The 16914-nt window shown below is 45.7% G+C and overlaps 1 protein-coding gene across 1 annotated transcript; it reads left to right on the forward strand.

Moving 5' to 3' along the window:
- The first annotated feature begins 6433 nt into the window (after positions 1 to 6433).
- On the forward strand, positions 6434 to 11434 carry LOC142922631 (chitin synthase-like). The gene is made up of 3 exons (XM_076063452.1): positions 6434 to 7121; positions 9742 to 9852; positions 10245 to 11434. The coding sequence occupies exons 1-3, from the start codon at positions 7053 to 7055 to the stop codon at positions 10449 to 10451; spliced, it is 387 nt and encodes a 128-aa protein (XP_075919567.1). The 5' UTR covers positions 6434 to 7052; the 3' UTR covers positions 10452 to 11434.
- Positions 11435 to 16914: the final 5480 nt, after the last annotated feature.

Consider the following 16914-nt stretch of genomic DNA (forward strand, 5'->3'; position numbering starts at 1 on the left):
GTCCTGTTTCTTCACCTGAGGAAGGCTACTTGTGTTGTGGCCGAAACGTCGTGAGAATTTTATTCTGTTATTATTATTTTTATTATTTCATCTCCATTCTACGTGACTTTACCGAAAGAACCCAGAAGAACAATGAGCTATCATTATTTTGTTGTTGTTTGCAAAGTGCAGGGTCTTGAGGACTTTGTGGAAAAGTGCGGAATAAATGCAAAGTAACTCCCAAGAAGTGGTGGTGGTTGGACAAAAAGGACAATGGTGACGCCGATGGCTAAGGTCTCCTCCTGCGATGGCGAGATGTAAACTCCCTCGCATGGTATACAGGAGGTCGTGGGTTCGATCCCTATCCCGACCTTAACGCCTGTTATGTATTTGGAGTCCACGTGTTCTCTCTATCTTCCCTCTGCATTTAATCTGGCTGCTGATATACATTACCACGTGATGAGCCACTTCGTTGATCTATCATTTGTGGCCAGGTGGCTTCTGAAAAGAGCTTTATACCTGGTATTTTTTTTAAGGTGGCCATGGTGCTCACCGTGATCTACATGTTCCTCATGACGGGCACGCTGCTCGCTATGGTCGGCGACATTGTCAAGAACGGTATCCTCACACCCAGCAGCATCTTCTTCATCACTCTCGCGGGCATCCATCTCATCGCCACGGCGCTGCACCCGCGCGAGTTCTTCTGCATCGTGCACGGATTCTTGTACCTCATCTGCATTCCCACGGGATACCTGCTGCTGCTCATCTACTCATTGGTCAACATGTACAACGTATCATGGGGCACGCGTGAGACCAAGGCGCCTACTGAGCCCTCCCCTAAGGAGGTGAGTTACTTTATGTGTTATCGTTATTGTCCTTGTTGTTTTTGTGTCGAACGTTATTTGGAGTTTCGCTCCATTCTCCTCTGTTGCTCCGTCCCGCACCTCCGATTAGCATGATTGGCTACGTACATTGCAAAAAAAGTGTAACATATGCCCCCAACCCCCGCCAAGACGAAGCCAGCGATCCCCCATATAGCTTTTAACCGACCGTTGGGGCAAGTGCTGTTAGCGAGTAGCACCTGTGAAGTCCGGAATGGCACATAAGAGGGTAGGTGGGCAGCACCATGCCCGGCCGCCTTTGTCTCCATTGTTGTCATGTTTACTACATCACATTTGGCTATTTTTGAGGCTTTTTGAGGGAAGGCCAAGGACTGGTCCAGATGTATGTATGTTGAACTTCTTTCACACCATGTGTAGCCAACTGTGCTAATTGGAGGTGCGAAGGAAGGAAAGTTTCTAAACACAAAGAGCAGTTTTTAAGAAATTAGTTTTCAATGTAATGATTTAAAAGTGCATAGCTCCAATTGCTTTCTCATATTGGAAGGAAGAGGGTTCCAGATGGACGCACAAGCGCACCCAAAAGCACGCGATGTGGTCACTGTCTTTGTTCAATGGTTAGCCAAAATCCACTGATGAGAGGATGACCGGAGCTTGCAAAATTATCGTTTATGTTTCTTGACAAGAACGGTGGTGGTGGCTGTGCCACTCGTGTCTATTAATACAACACGGTGGGTATCGCGGAGGAGTCATTTACTGACTTTCCAGGAGAATGTAGTATGACAATTATGGACTCTATCTGTTCCATCTGAATAGAACGCAATGTTTCCCCCTCGCATTTGTGGGTCTATTCCATGGTGTTCTGGTTTCCCGTTGGCCAATAAAATCTTCATACATGGAGGACCGCAGAGCTTGGACAGTTATTGGCGCCAGTTCACTGAGCAGCTGAAACTGCCTTCCAGCTTGTGTGCGCTTCCCGCTGGTTTGATATCATTGAAGGACCCTGCCTTCAGCACAATGCCCATCCTCCTGTCCCAGCAGAAGAAAGAACGCAAGCATCGTTTGAATGGAACGAAATGCTGTATACTGCCACTCGAGTGGGACTGCTTCCAGTGGAGGATCAGCATCCATCCGAAGAAATACTCGGCACTGAGTCAGGAGGATGACAGTTCAAGGTGCCACCACCTCACTGAGAGCCTGTAGCCATGCTTTTAACTTTGATCCTTACCTCTCGTGTATCGATAGTTCAACGTTTATGTCCCATATTATTGAGGGACTGTGTTATCTTGGTGTGGTTTGGGACTGTTGTTCTGCTGCCTTGCCCCAAGTTATGCATTTAGTATTGAAAAATTGGCAGTAACTGACGTACTCATCACTCATATACTTTATTTATTTTCTTATCTTTCCTATACTTAGCACTGCTATCGTTTTATGTTCTAACTTTCTAATCCCCTACACCTACTGGACATCTGTGAAAATAGGTTCATAGCTCATCGGACTCCTCCTGCAGTAGAAATACAGATTCTGATTATTGATTGGCTGTGTCGGGTGGAGGAGGATTTACAACGTAACATTTTACTCAAGTCAATACTGAGTCTTGTCTCAACTTATTAACTGTGATTCTAGTTGTGCTTGTATCTTAGGCGCCGTGGTGGCTAGATGTTAACTACCTCCCCTGGTATACAGGAGGTAGTGGCTTCGATCCCAAACCTGACGATGCCTGTTGCCTATATGGAGTCTGCGTCTATTCCTTTCTCTCCCCATGTTGGTGTGGATTTTACTCCGGGTCCCCTGATTTTTTCCCTCCTCATTTAGAATCATCATGTGATTAGAGTATTTGGCTGCTGTAATTTCCACGTGATAAGCCGATCATTGAGTTATAATTTGTGATATTCAGGTCGATTCTACAAAAAAGCTTTATAGCTCAGTGGGCCTTACATGGTAATATAAAAATAATGGTTTAGTTTAACAGTTTATCATCATCCCTCCCAGCCGAGTGGAGTCGTGCACGGTGGAACTCGACAGAGAGATGAAGCTGCGTCCAATTGAGGCCAGACAACAGGACACTACGAGCACTCAGATTGAGCATCCAGAAGGAGCAGAGATCGAGGCGAGAGGAGAGGACATCGCGAACACTCATATGGAGCACCCAGAAGGAGCAGAGACGAGACCAGAGGACATCGTGAGCACTCAGACAGATCATCCAGAAGGAGTAGAGAGTGAGGAGAGACGACAGGGCATCGCGACCACTCAGACGGAGCATCCTGAAGGAGCAGAGATCGAGTCGAGAGGAGAGAACATCGCAAACAGTCAGATGGAGTATCCAGAAGGAGCAGAGACGAGACCAGAGGACATCGCGAGCACTCAGACAGATCATCCAGTAGGAGTAGAGAGCGAGGAGAAACGACAGGGCATCGCGAGCACTGGGACAGAGCATCCTGAAGGAGCAGAGATCGAGTCGAGAGAAGAGGACATCGCAAACACTCAGATGGAGCATTCAGAAGGAGCAGAGACGAGACTAGAAGACATCGCGAGCACTCAGACAGAGCATCCAGAAGAAGTAGAGAGCAAAAGTCGACCTCCAGAGGAATCAGACACAGACCTCGCACTCCATACCAAAAGTAATATTTTCATCAAACAAAGACAAAGTCTTCTTGGTTCTTTCGTTAAAGTCACATAGAATGGAAATAAAATAATAAAAATAAAATTATCACGACGTTTTGGCCACAACACAAGTAGGCTTCTTCAGGTGAAGGAACAGAACTCTCGGGACGACAGCGCTTCAATGAACGCTGCTAAGATTCGCAACGTCTTTTAAGCTAGGTGGGAGAAGTAAAGCGCCTTGACAAAGGAGTTTACATATCAAACAGGATAATTGAGCATTGAAATAGCGGTGTTAAAGTGTTGGATCAGCAGGGTGTTAAAGTCAGAAATTCGCATGTAACTGGGAGATTAGCATGATGTTATTGTGAGAGATTAGCATGTGACTGGTCACGGAAATAGCTATGTTAAAATCAAAGTTTACATATCAACAGGGCCATTTAGTATATGGACGCTAAAGGACTGCAACTATCCAACTATCATACAATAAACCGATGTGAAAAAATACTAAGTATAAACTACATCAATATAATAAATGTACTCAATATATTCTTCAATAAGTTGAGCTATTAACATAAAGTAACTGGGTATACACTACACTATATAATGAATACCATATAGTAAACTAATAAAAACTAAAATATAAACTACATCAATGTTATCAATAAACTCTATATACTCTCCAAACAGCTGAGCTACTAACAATAAGTCGTTATACATTACAATGCCATATGGCGAAAAAATGGGTGGCGGTATTTTCTTTTCAACGTTAGCACCACGGAAAGCGATGAGCTTTGTTCAGACGGACGAGTCCATCTATGCTCGGAACGAAGGAGGGGGGAGAAACAGCCACGATGCACTGCTCTGTTCTGTGTTGCGTTACAACTATGTTATAAACTAGACTACAATACATTGCAATGTTATACCTTCCAATCTAAACTACATTGTATAATATCGTATACAGTCCAATGTAAGCTCTAACATTATGCATTATATTGATATGTCCCCAACTAAACTTTTTCTACATTACACGACTATACACCGTAATATACACTGCCATAGACAAACCCACCATTAAATTATACAATGCGTTACTATACACTACCCTATACTTTAGACTGTAAAACAGACTTGTAATATTACACTATGTATTATTCTACCAACCCTACTGTATACCACACTACTGTATATTCACTATACAATTACGATACCATATATTGCCTTATGAATTATGTTAAACATTACAATGTTAAACTATTTATTATACAACATGCTATACCTTTGACCGTTGTGTGAACGGTATTTAGAGACAATGCCAGGGAATGGACTGCAGTCTGAAAGTCACCGTATAATACAATCAATTAAGAACCGAAATGGTTTATAACGTCTTTCCAATGGTTACTAAACCAGAATCCATCTTCTCGGTTGAAATTGCCTCTGTGTTTGTATATGTGGATGGCCTCATGAACGAATGTCTCATGGTAGCCGGATGGCTTGCAGAGAACCTCCATGTCATGTGAGCCCACTAAATTATAACAGTGATCTGCCACGGCTGAGGTGTTCGTCCTACCGTGTTTCAAGTCTGCTTTATGTTCACGGATGCGGTCCGAGATATGTCGTTTGGTTTCTCCAATGTAGCTGCTACCACAGAGGCAACTTAGTTTGTAGACGCCCGGGTACTGTATGTCTGGAACCACATCTTTTACAGACAGAACCAGATCACGCATTTTATGTACTGTGTTGAATCGGACCTGGATATTGTGTTTATTCAGGATTTTGTAATTATTTTTTGTGACCCCCGCAATTTAGGGTAAGGTGATGGTTTTGAATGGCTCCTCAAGAGAATCCTTCTTCATGGCTGGAGTGATGGTTTTGCGGATTGTGTAGTCGGAGTAACCATTAGCCTTGAGAGCTTGGTGTACGTGCTAGAGTTCACTGGCAATGTGTTCCTGGTCGGAAATGCATTGGGCTCTATGGTATAGAGTCTTGATGAGGGAGTTCTTCTGGGACGGATGGTGGTGGGAATCTGGTTTTAAGTAAACATCCATATGCGTAGCTTTCCTGTAGACACAGTGGCTCATTGAACCATCAGGTCTCCTTTTAATTAGGACATCCAAAAAGGGTAGCTTGCCATCTTTTTCGACTTCCATGGTAAATCTGATGGCTGGGTGTATGGAATTGATGTTAGAGCTTACATTGGGCTGTGTATACGATATTATACAATGTAGTTTAGATTGGAAGGTATAACATTGCAATGTATAGTAGTCTAGTTTATAAAATAGTTGTAACGCAACACAGGACAGAGCAGCGCATCGTGGATGTTTCTCTCCCCTCCTCCATTCCAAGCATAGATGGACTCGTCCGTCTGAACAAAGCTCGTCACTTTCCGTGGTGCTAACGTTGAAAAGAAAAAAACGCCACCCATTTTTTCGCCATATGGCATTGTAATGTATAACGACTTATTGTTAGTAGCTCAGCTGATTGGAGAGTATATAGAGTTTATTGATAACATTGATGTAGTTTATACTTAGTTTTTTCACATCGGTGTATTGTATGATAGTTGGGTAGTTGCAGTCCTTTAGCGTCCATATACTAAATGCCTCTGTTGATAAATAAACTTCGACTTTAACATAGCTATTTCCGTGACCAGTCACATGCTAATCCCTCACATTAACATCATGCTAATCTCCCAGTTACAAGCTAATTTCTGACTTTAACATCCTGCTGATCCAACACTTTAACACCGCTATTTCAATGCTAAATTATCCTGTTTGATATGTAAACACCTTTGTCAAGGCGCTTTACTTCTCCCACCTAGCTTAAAAGACGCTGCGAATCATAGCAGCGTTCATTGAAGCGCTGTCGTCCCGACAGTTCTGTTCCTTCACCTGAAGAAGGCTACTTGAGTTGTGGCCGAAACGTCGTGAGAATTTTATTTTATTATGTTTTATTTGTATTATTTTATTTCCATTCTACGTGACTTTACCGAAAGAACCAAGAAGATGAATCCCTGCAGTCACGAAAGCTTTAAATCGAAAATTAAATGCGAAGTCATTGCTTGTCAGTTAAACAAGACCGCGCATCTGAAATCACGCGATGCGGTGACCGTCTTTGTTTGATGAATGGATGAACGAAGTGTGGGTGATGGTTAATGCTCCTAGACGAGATTAGCAAGCTATTGTGATTCATTTGTGGCAAGTACTCTGTAATGAGGGCATGTTTCTGCTGCTGCAGTAGAACCGTGGGAGATTGAGGAATTCTCTCCCCCTGTTCTGCATGGACATCTTTTTCTCCAGTTTCCTCCGATGTGTCATTGGTAATGGCCAAAATTTTACACTTCTGAAAAAGATAACTGCAAATCACTTAATTTGGACCGCACTCAACAGCAACATCACACCTCTACTACGGTAACTTGGTAAGACCCTCATGAACACAGAGCCCTGCGACTCAGCCAGGCTTTGTTGTAGGCTATACCAGCCTAACGATGAGAATAATCACTACCGTCTGCGCAGCTCTCTTTGCTGAGTCACGGTAAACTTTTTTCCCGAGCCTCTGTGGGAGTGCACCGCACATCGCTATCCTCCTTTGTCCCTTGCAGGGCGCCATGACCTCGTGTGGCAGCGCCACCAGAAGATGCAGGTCATGTTTGAGAACGTCCTGCCTCAGGGTTACGCCATCACGCAGAGGTGCAGCCTCAATCAGGTGCGTCCTTGTGTCTGTGTGTCTTTATGTCTGTGTGTTTTTATGTCTGTGTCGGTCTTTGTACGTGTGCTACATATACGTTGTGGGGAGTGGTGGCGCAGTGGTTAACACACTGCGCTTAGAAACGAGCGACCTGAGTTCGATTCCCGCTCAGTCACCAACACCAGTGACGATTATCTGAACCGGTCCTATGTCTCTCCTAGGTCGACTCAGCCTCAAATGAGTACCTGGTGTAGTGTATAAATATCCCAAATTGAAGAGACAAAGGTGGCCGGACGTGGTGCTGGCCACCCACCTCCTCGTGTGCCGTGCTGGCCTTAAGAGGTGGTCGCTAACAGCACGTGCCCCAGCAGTCTGTTAAGACTACACGGCGGATCTTTGATCTTTGTCCTAGTTTGTGTATAAGTGCCCAGAAGATAACAACCAACTTTAATGAAGAAAATATATCGGGAAACTGCCTGGCAGCTAATTGGGCCCTTCCTACTGAAATAAATAAATCTATCAAAATAATATCGAGATGTTTACGTTTAAGATTTTACATTAATGTTGGGGATCTTGTACTAAGCAACTCAATTAATTTAGAAGTCATCATTCCCCTCCCCCGGCTGCCTGTCTCGCTTAATTGTTCAACGCATTGGCCAGATGTCCAAATATTGCCGTCAGTTGACTGAGTGTCGTTTTCTGTGACGATCAAACAAGTGGCGCGTTCCTCTAATGTGTGGCTTTGAGACTTTGAAAAAAGGTACCTTAGCACTAGTTATCGTGTAGGGCTTCACTGCATTGTTCTGGGAGAGTTCCACTCGCAGTTTTTATCTCGTGCAAGGACAGTGCAATTTGGATAACAATTCTGGACGGTGGACAGGAAGTGATGTCATGATTCTTGGAGGTGGTGGTGGCTACGCTGGTGCTACACGTGGTTGGTGGATCACACACTGAGAAGATGCCGTGAATTTCAGTTCCAGTGGGCGTCAGAAAGGAGCCGCACCCTGGCTTGCCAGGAGCGGGTGGTACAGCAAATGTAGAATCCACCTGTTCCGTCTGTATAGGATATAATGTTGCCCCCTCACACGCGTGCATTTTCTCCGGTTGCTCCGGTTTTCTGTCACATGTGAACAATCATTAATTGGCCGAGAACACATTTATATGCAGAGGACTGCAGAGCTTGGGCAATTGTTGGTAGCACCGTCTCATGGTGTGCATTGCTGCTGCTTTCCCATCTATATGTGATTCCTCCTCGTGTCTCTGAATCCCTCCCTATGTCTCTCGTCGAAAGCGAGCAAATAACTGTGCAGTGATCGGGCATTACAAATTACCATTAATATTAATTTTGATTTAAAGCCTTCGTGACTGCAGGGATTCATATTCTTGGTTCTTTCGGTAAAGTCACGTAGAAGGGAAACAATAAAATAATAAAAATCTAAAACAACAAAATTATCTGTGGTAGTAGTTACATTAGAGAAACCAAACGACATTCGTGAACACAAAGCAGACCTAAAACACGGTAGGACCAATACCTCGGCCGTGGCAGATCACTGTTATAATTCAGTAGGCTCACATGACATTGACTTCTCCAAGACAGAGGTTCTTTGCAAGCCATCTGGCTACCATGAGAGATTCGTTCATGAGGCTATCCACATATACAAACACAGAGACAATTTCAACCGAGAAGATGGATTCTGGCTTAGCAATCATTGGAAGGATTTGATAAACCATTTCGGGTCTTAATTGATTGTTCACGCTTACGGTGGCTTTCAGACCGCATCCATTATTTTCGTCTCCCCCCTCATCTTTTCTGAACATAGATGGACTCGTCCATCTGAACAAACTGTAAAATCGCTCTACATGGTGCTAACGTTAATAAAACCGCCACTTTTTTCAAATTTTCTTGCTGTGGTTTTCACAGCTGATGATGATTGCTTGTGTTGCAGTCGAAATGTCGTAAGAATTTCATTGTTTAAAATTTTTATTATTTTATTGTTTCCCTTCTACGTGACTTTACCGAAAGAACCAAGAATATTAATATTTTCATTATAAGACCTCCTTTGCCAGTAATAAGATATAGTAATAGGTTTTACCCTTTTAACTGGAACAAAAACTGAAACCTTTATTCAAGGCATCATGTTTGCAATAACCACAACACAAGCAGTCAAAATGCAAACAAAAGAGACAACTCAGATAATAATATGCACTGTCCTTGAATTTGATTGGTCCACACCCGAGACGGCTTTTCTTAGAGCCTAGTCTCCACTGGTGTTGGACCAGAAGACGCCAAAAGGCGTACAACTCAAAAACAGCGCACTATCAGAGTATTGAGGGCTCGGGTTGAGCATTTAACACCAGTGGAGACTAGGCTCTAAGAAAAGCCGTCTCGGGTGTGGACCAATCAAATTCAAGGACAGTGCATATTATTATCAGAGTTGTCTCTTTTGTTTGCATTTTGATTGCTTGTGTTGTGGTTATTGCAAACACGATGCCTTGAATAAAGGTGTCAGTTTTTGTGCCAGTTAAAAGGGTAAAACCTAGTACTATTACAATATTAATATTATTCATCGGAGTAAGTTGTTGTTATTTGGACAATCGCACAAAGTGAACCTTCTGTCCCGTGGATGGGAATGCATAGGAGGAAGACGAGTTTTGGAAGAGCATGATCAGTGACTACCTCAAGCCTCTGGAGGAAGATGACGATCACAGGAAACGCGTGAAGCAGGAACTCTTCGAGATAAGAAACAAGGTACTGGCAACGCGTCATCGCGAGTACCGGAGATGCTTCGATAACAGAAAAATTGCGTTCCAGCGACAACGCGTTGTGCAAACAGCAGGCGTTAAGCGAGTACTTACCGTACTTGGCATGTGGTAGAAGAAGATTTAAACGACATTGAATTACCTATGCCTTATTATTCCTACGAATTAATTGTTAATTGTTCCAATAATCCGCTAATCCTGTAAAATACATGAACAATAAAACAATAACAACAGAAGTGACCATTTGGCGTCGAGAGTGGACAGTGGTGGAGAAAAATGAACGCACAAAGAGGGGATCCATAAACAGCCCGGGGTCATCCCCCCCCGCTACTCGGCCAATGCAATGTAAATCAGGCCTGGTCTGTCTGTCCCAACGTGCAGGGCACTTTCGTCTACTTCATGATCAATGCACTGTGGCTGGTGGCGACCCTGGCACTGCAGTTCGTGGGAGCCGACCTCTACATCCAGATCCCGAGCACGAAGAACGAGGGGACGGTCATCGACGTGCTGCCCCTCGCCTTCATGTTCCTCATCACCTTCTCCAGCATGCTCATTGTCCAGTTCCTGGCCATGCTGTACCACAGGTGAGGAGGAGGGGAGGGGGTCGACCCATGCGTGGCCATAGGGGGTGTGTGTGCATGCCGACTCAGTGACCAACAACAGTAACGATTATCTGAAATGGTCCTGGACTTCCCCCCTTGTGCCGTACCGGCCTTCATAGGTGCCACTCGCTGACAGCACTTGCCCCAACAGTATCTTAAGGCTATCCAGGAGATCCTTGTCTTTGCCTTTATGTGAGTGTGGGCAGTGTGCTTATGACCAGCTCCGGTTTCGCAGCCGAGGTCTCACTCCGAAACAGTCTGGCAGCATTATCTTTTCATCGGCTGTGTAACACTGGGTGGAAACTACTTGGTTTGTCATTCCATGCGAAGCTCCGGATTTTCTTTGACCACATTGATATCTTCCCTTCTTTATTCTTTCGAGAAGGATGTTGAGGTGTCTAAAGTAACATCTGCACCGGTTAGAAACATTCAGGTCACCCTGCCTACAATGCATCCTGGGTTTAACCAGACTGGATTGTGTCAGGAGCTCACAGATTCTTAAAAGATCTAGACACATTCCCATTGGTGAGCTCCTCTCACAAGCGTGGCTGTGTTGGCTGGGTCATGTAGCCCCCATGCCCAGCCACTGCATGGCAAAGCAGCTATTATTTGGCAGGATAGATCAGACTAAAAGGGCACGGCATGGGCTAGGGAAAAAAAGGAATGATATGGTACAAGAGGATATATAGAGATGAGTGGACTTGCCAATAACTGGTACCAGCGGTCTCAAGATTGGCCACTCCTGAGGAGATGCTACTTGGCAGTTGGAGGCAGTCGCCCACCAGCAATAATGGAGGGCAGAGGAGCGATGCTCGCATCCATAAGCAGAGCACCGGGCAGCTAAACACAACAATTTGGCACAGTAGGGGTCACAGCTGGTGCATTGTCAGTCATCTCAGTCAGTCAACCATTGGCTCCTAGGTCTGTCCCGTTAACTCCTGACATTTTGCCACCGTGGCGCCCCGTGCCCCTCCCCCTTCCCCTCCGTGCCCCCCCCCTCTGCCCCCGTTCAGGTTGTTCACGCTGCTGCACGTGCTCTCCTACGTGGAGTCGTCATCGTCGGGCCAGCAGTCAAAGAGGGGTGCTGTTGGTCGAGACAACAAAGCATTCGTCAACGATGGAGACGACGATGACGCTCAGCAGCGCCGTCTCAGAGAGATTGTCTTACAGATCCCTGGACCCCCTCCTCACACGCCGCACGTGGGTCCCCTCCCCGCACACAGCACATGGACCCCTTCCACTCACGGCGCACCTGGACCCCCTCCTCACAAGCCGCAAGTGGCCCCCCTCCATGCACGCTGCTCGTGGACCCCCTCCTCGCACGCTGCTCGTGGACCCCCTCCTCGCACGCTGCTCGTGGACCCCCTCCTCGCACGCTGCTCGTGGACCCCCTACTCGCACGCTGCACGTGAATCCCTTCCTCGCATCCTCGCACGCTGCACGTGGACCCCCTACTCGCATGTCATACGTGGACCCATGCACGTCGTGGTTTATCAATGACGGTGTGGTCAGTAAAGGTGCAGCCCTGCAAGATGCTTCCCTTGTTGGAAGAGGTGGGAGTTACCCACGCTTTACCCCACCACCGCATGCGACCTGACGATCGACCAACTGTGCTGTATCCATTTACGCAGCTGGGTGGACAGAGGCAGCGAGATTTAAGAAGCTTGCAGCGTCGCTCCAAATGCCAGGCCTAAGGATCGACCTCTAGATCGCAAGTGTGGTGACGAGTTAATTGCAGCAGGGCAGCCTCTCATTACAATGGAATGCACTCAAAAGGGCTGCTGTACAACAACGGTGGACATCACTTGTGATATCATCGGCTAAAGTAAATGTAGGGGCTTTGAAGCTGCTCCTGGCCACGGACAGAGAAGTCGCTTCTATGTAGCAGTGGTCAGATGAAGGAACCGTCCTGTTGTTGTTTGTATGTTCAATTTATTTTGCACTGCACTTAGCCAACCATGCTATCGTGGATGTAAACATCACCCACACATAGACTGTCCCGTTAACCATAGAAGTTGATCAAATCACATTTTTACGCCTGATTAATTTAGAGGTCGAGCGACCCACATGGGAAATCTTGTTTTTAGAAAGGTTTCTCTACCAAAAACAGAAAACGATTCCCCATATCGCTTTAATAGACTTATGGAGCTGTTAGTGAGCACCTAATAACGGCAGGCACAGCACACAAGGTGGGTGGCCAGCACCAAGTCAAACTGCATTACCACACCATTTTATCATTTGAGGCTGAGTCGACCTAGGGGAGGCCCAGAACCGGTTTAGATAATCACCACTATTGTTGGTGGCCATGAGTGGGAGTCGAACTAGCGTCCCAAGGCTCAAATACTTGTGCAGGGCTATGAACACGAGTTTTATTTCACGTTCACTGATGGTCAGATATATATGCCAACATATATTTATAGATATTTATAATACTCTTTGGTTCTTTCGGTAAAGTCACGTAGGTATAAAATAAAATAAATCACGACGTTTCTATTGCAACACAAGCAATCATCATCAGGTGGGAAACCCAACAGCAAGAAGTTTTTTTCTACTGAAGTGGGAGAGAGATGCCATGGTAAGAGGTTTCTAGGTAAGAACGGGGGGCAGGGCAAGGGGGGGGAAAGAGGGGGTGTGTGGGCTAGGGGGAGGGGATCGTTGCGTGGACGCTAGATTGATATGTATAATGTGGTTTATTTACAGAGATGTAGAGTTACATTGAGACTGTGTGGATAATTAAAACAAGACAGAGAAGAAGCAGTCATCCATCCAGAGCACCACGTTCAGATAGTTTCCCCAAAATATTGTATTGGAGATGTGAATCCATAATTTTAATGCTAAGGCAATGTTTCGCTGCTATTTGCCGCTGAGAAGATGTTATCTCCCTCGATCGGTACACAGGAGGTCATGCTGGACCCTGGCGGTGCCTCTGTTATACTTTTGGAGTTGGCGTGTGCTCTCGCTGTGGTGGTCGGAGCTTGGGTTTTTATCCGGGTTCCTTGGTTCAGATGATTAGACTGCTGTTATAAATTCTCACGTGTGGTGATATCAGCTACTGCGATCATCAGCTATCATTACGTGTGACCAGCTCGCCTATGAACAAGAGCTAAGAGCACAGTTGAGTTTAACTGGTAAATAAAACTGTGAATTCCCTTGCACCTTCTGAGGACGGTAGTGTCTTGGTCAACAGGTCACTTACCAAACGCTTAACGATCGATCCAAACGTTTTAGGTCCACGCTTCGCTGGGCGCGTATAGTGGTTACGCACACGTTAAGCTCTGTGTCTTTCTGGTGGATGCGTTGTCGGGCTGGTCCCATGGTGTCTGAAACGTGGAACAGCACGAAGGCGTTGGTGGTGAGCGGTAAAACGTGCACTCCTCCCCCATCCCCCCCAGATGAATGTAGGTTACCCTCCTCTGCTTGACAATAAATCCCAAAGGTTATTTTTAGTTTATAACGTCGCGATTTATAGCTTTTGTTAAACTTGACAAGATTACGTTTTAGTCCATGGCAATGAGAATAGAGTTCGTTTGTAGGAGAACATATTTGCACGATGCTATTTAAGTAAATTAACATACAATGTGGTAACACGGCACGTACTGATTATATGCACTTTATTGCCTATTGTTTTTTACTTTGCACAAATATAGTTTACTGAACTTTTGCAAGCCGTTATCAGTCATGTATTCTCGACTGCTTGCATAGAGATAGTGGCGCAGCCCTGCAATGAATCACCCCTCCGGGCGATTGAGACAGCCTGCCACCTACAAATTGCGCAACAGCGCCCCACACGACTTCCAGCCGTTTGAACTCGGTCGTTGGTGTAATTTGCATTCTTATCTGGAGTAAACCAACCTCCAAATCTACATATCGCTGGGTTCACAGTTTAGCGCGCTAATCAATACTGCACCACTCACTTTAGCATTGCCACATCCAAATAAATAAATGCGTATGCACCAACCGCTTGAAATAATGCCACATCGCATAGTCGTCGTGTCGACAATTAGAGAGGTAGCCAGGTTGCTCAAAGATCAGCGCTGGACTGGTACCATTGAGAAGATGGGTTCAACCCCGGCTACTGAAACTAAACTTTTATTTTTATTTTACCAGGTAAAGTCCACTAAGATATATACAGCTTTTTTTAAAATAAGCGACCTGGCCACAAATAATAGCTCAACGAAGTGGATCATTAATCACGTGTACATTTGTAGCAGCAGTCAAATACTCTTAACGCACTTTGATTCCAAATATGGAGAACAATCCCAGCGACCACGAAGAGAAAGAGGCATGCAATCTCCAAACAGGCATAGCATACAACAGGCATAGCAGGCGAGGTAGTTAACATCTCCTAGTCACCGTGGCACCCTGCCTGTGACTGGCAGGGCTCTCCCGGTATAGTTAGCTGATGGCCTCAGCCCGGTCACCAACGATTCAAAGACGGATTGTAAAAAAACAAATTAATTGGTATTGGTTCCCACGTGACCACTTGATTTGATTTGCTCTGACGGATGGTGGAGAGTATATCTGAATATTGCCTTTATACTCAAACCATCTAACCCAAAGTAAACAGACAGTCCTCGACTTGCGAGTGTCCGACTTACGAACGCCCACTTCCATGAAATATATAAAAAAAGAAAAATATTGATTTAAAATGCGAACTTGCAATTGCAAACTGAACTGCCGGCTTACGAACCGTTCGAATTTCGAACAGGTCTCAGGAACGAACTAGGTTCGTAACCCGAATACTGCCCAGAAATAACTTCTGCTCAATAGGTTTGTGGTCATATATAGTTACTAATTATTGTTAACATGGGGATAGTACATTTGTGTGATGTAGGTGCTGGATGTGGTCATAGCTGGGATCCTATCCTTTTCTATATTTATAGAGCACCTTTGGTCAAGGCACGCTTTCCAACATTTAAAAGCTGTAACAAAAACAAAGTGATTTATATGACAAGGGCAGTGCAAGGGCCGAGGAATGAGTGTCCCGAACAGAGGACATGTGGCTTCATGCAAGAGATATAGGGAAGGAACGGAACAAAATGGAACGGTGGGGAGGGAAGAGGAAGGGGATGGGCTATTAAAAAGAGGTGAGGCCTTCAGAGAGGAATGGAAGAAGGTTATGGAGGTGGCCTGCTTCATGTTCAAGTATCTCTCTATTTACAAAGTTCGATTTTACGAAATTTCACGTTCATGCAATTGACAAATTACGTGTTCTAATGCTGTACTGTGCTGTGTGATTGTCACGAGGCCCCCATGGTGTCATCCAGCGCTGGTCTCAAACCCTCGGTACCCACTATATCTGTTTACCTGCTATGAAGTAGGAGCATTGCTCGAAACGTCGACAATTATATGCATGTCCTTTCAATGCATTGTTGTTAACGAGTGTGTTGTAGAGGAGGTTAATTGACCATACTTCACCACGCTGACCAAACCGGATTGGTGGAGGTAGGTGAACATTGTATAAACGTGGAGAGGAAGGAAAGTACGGTACAATATTTGAATTCATACGCACACAGTGGGGACCACAGGCGTTGCCTCTGCCAGTGATCTCAGTCAACCCACCGCTCCTGGGTCTGTCCCGTGAACTCCTCCTGCACCCAGCTGGCACAGCAGTCAACCCATAGCACCTGGGCCTGTCCTGGGACTCCTACCAGTAGCAAGCCTCCCACACTGCAAGTCGACTCAAAGTGCACTTAGCCTGTGACAAGCGCCGTGGTGCCGTCACCACCACTTAATGGCGGATGGCGGCTGTTGTTAATGCACGGTGGAACAGAGTTCAGCTTCCAATGAGTAGGATGGTACGGTGTATGTGTGTATAAAGCAGCAGCACTGGAGAGACAAAGGTGGCCGGGTGTGGTGCTGGCCAACCACTCCCTCGCGTGCCGTACCGGGTTTTATTGGTACTTCTTGCTAACAGCACTTGTCCCAACAGCCTGATAGAGGCTATACATGAGTCTTTGTCTTTGCAGTGGTTTGTGCACTGCGCCACGGTCTCTGTGACCTTTATTGCACTGAGGTCCAGGTCGTTATAGGTCCAGCCTTGACGAACGCCTTTCAACGTATTGCATGCTTCTCCAAATTAAAAGACGAATCCCAAAACATACATATTTGGCCTCACACAAGACAAAGATCGCCCGTATAGCCTGAACAGACTGTTGGGGAAAGTGCTGTAAGCGAGCACCAATGAAGGCTGACACAGCACACGAGGGTTGGGTGGCCAGAACCACGCCCGGACGCCTTTATCTCCCCAGTGGCCATGTTAACACATTACACCGTACCGGGTAATAATGTGAGGCTGAGTCGAAGTTAGGGGAGGCCGTGAGCAGGAATCGAACTCTGGTCACCAAGTTCGTAGCGCCGAGCGCTGCTCTTCACAATAACAAAAAGTCGCCATTCGCCACTAAGTGGTGGTGACGTTACCATGACACTTGTGCCAGGCGATGTGCACT

Source organism: Petromyzon marinus, unplaced genomic scaffold (assembly GCF_048934315.1).
Source record: "Petromyzon marinus isolate PM22_M1 ecotype Great Lakes invasive population unplaced genomic scaffold, UKy_Petmar_22M1.pri1.0 PM_Scaffold_124, whole genome shotgun sequence".
NCBI classification, from domain to species: Eukaryota; Metazoa; Chordata; class Hyperoartia; order Petromyzontiformes; family Petromyzontidae; genus Petromyzon; species Petromyzon marinus.

Bases quoted from the DNA above. Each gene is read 5' to 3' on its own strand.
- LOC142922631 (XM_076063452.1), top strand. From the start codon at position 7,053: ATGCAGGTCATGTTTGAGAACGTCCTGCCTCAGGGTTACGCCATCACG. The intron at 7,122-9,741 runs GTGCGTCCTTGT...GGGAATGCATAG, and splicing joins AGAGGTGCAGCCTCAATCAG to GAGGAAGACGAGTTTTGGAA. The intron at 9,853-10,244 runs GTACTGGCAACG...CCCAACGTGCAG, and splicing joins TCTTCGAGATAAGAAACAAG to GGCACTTTCGTCTACTTCAT.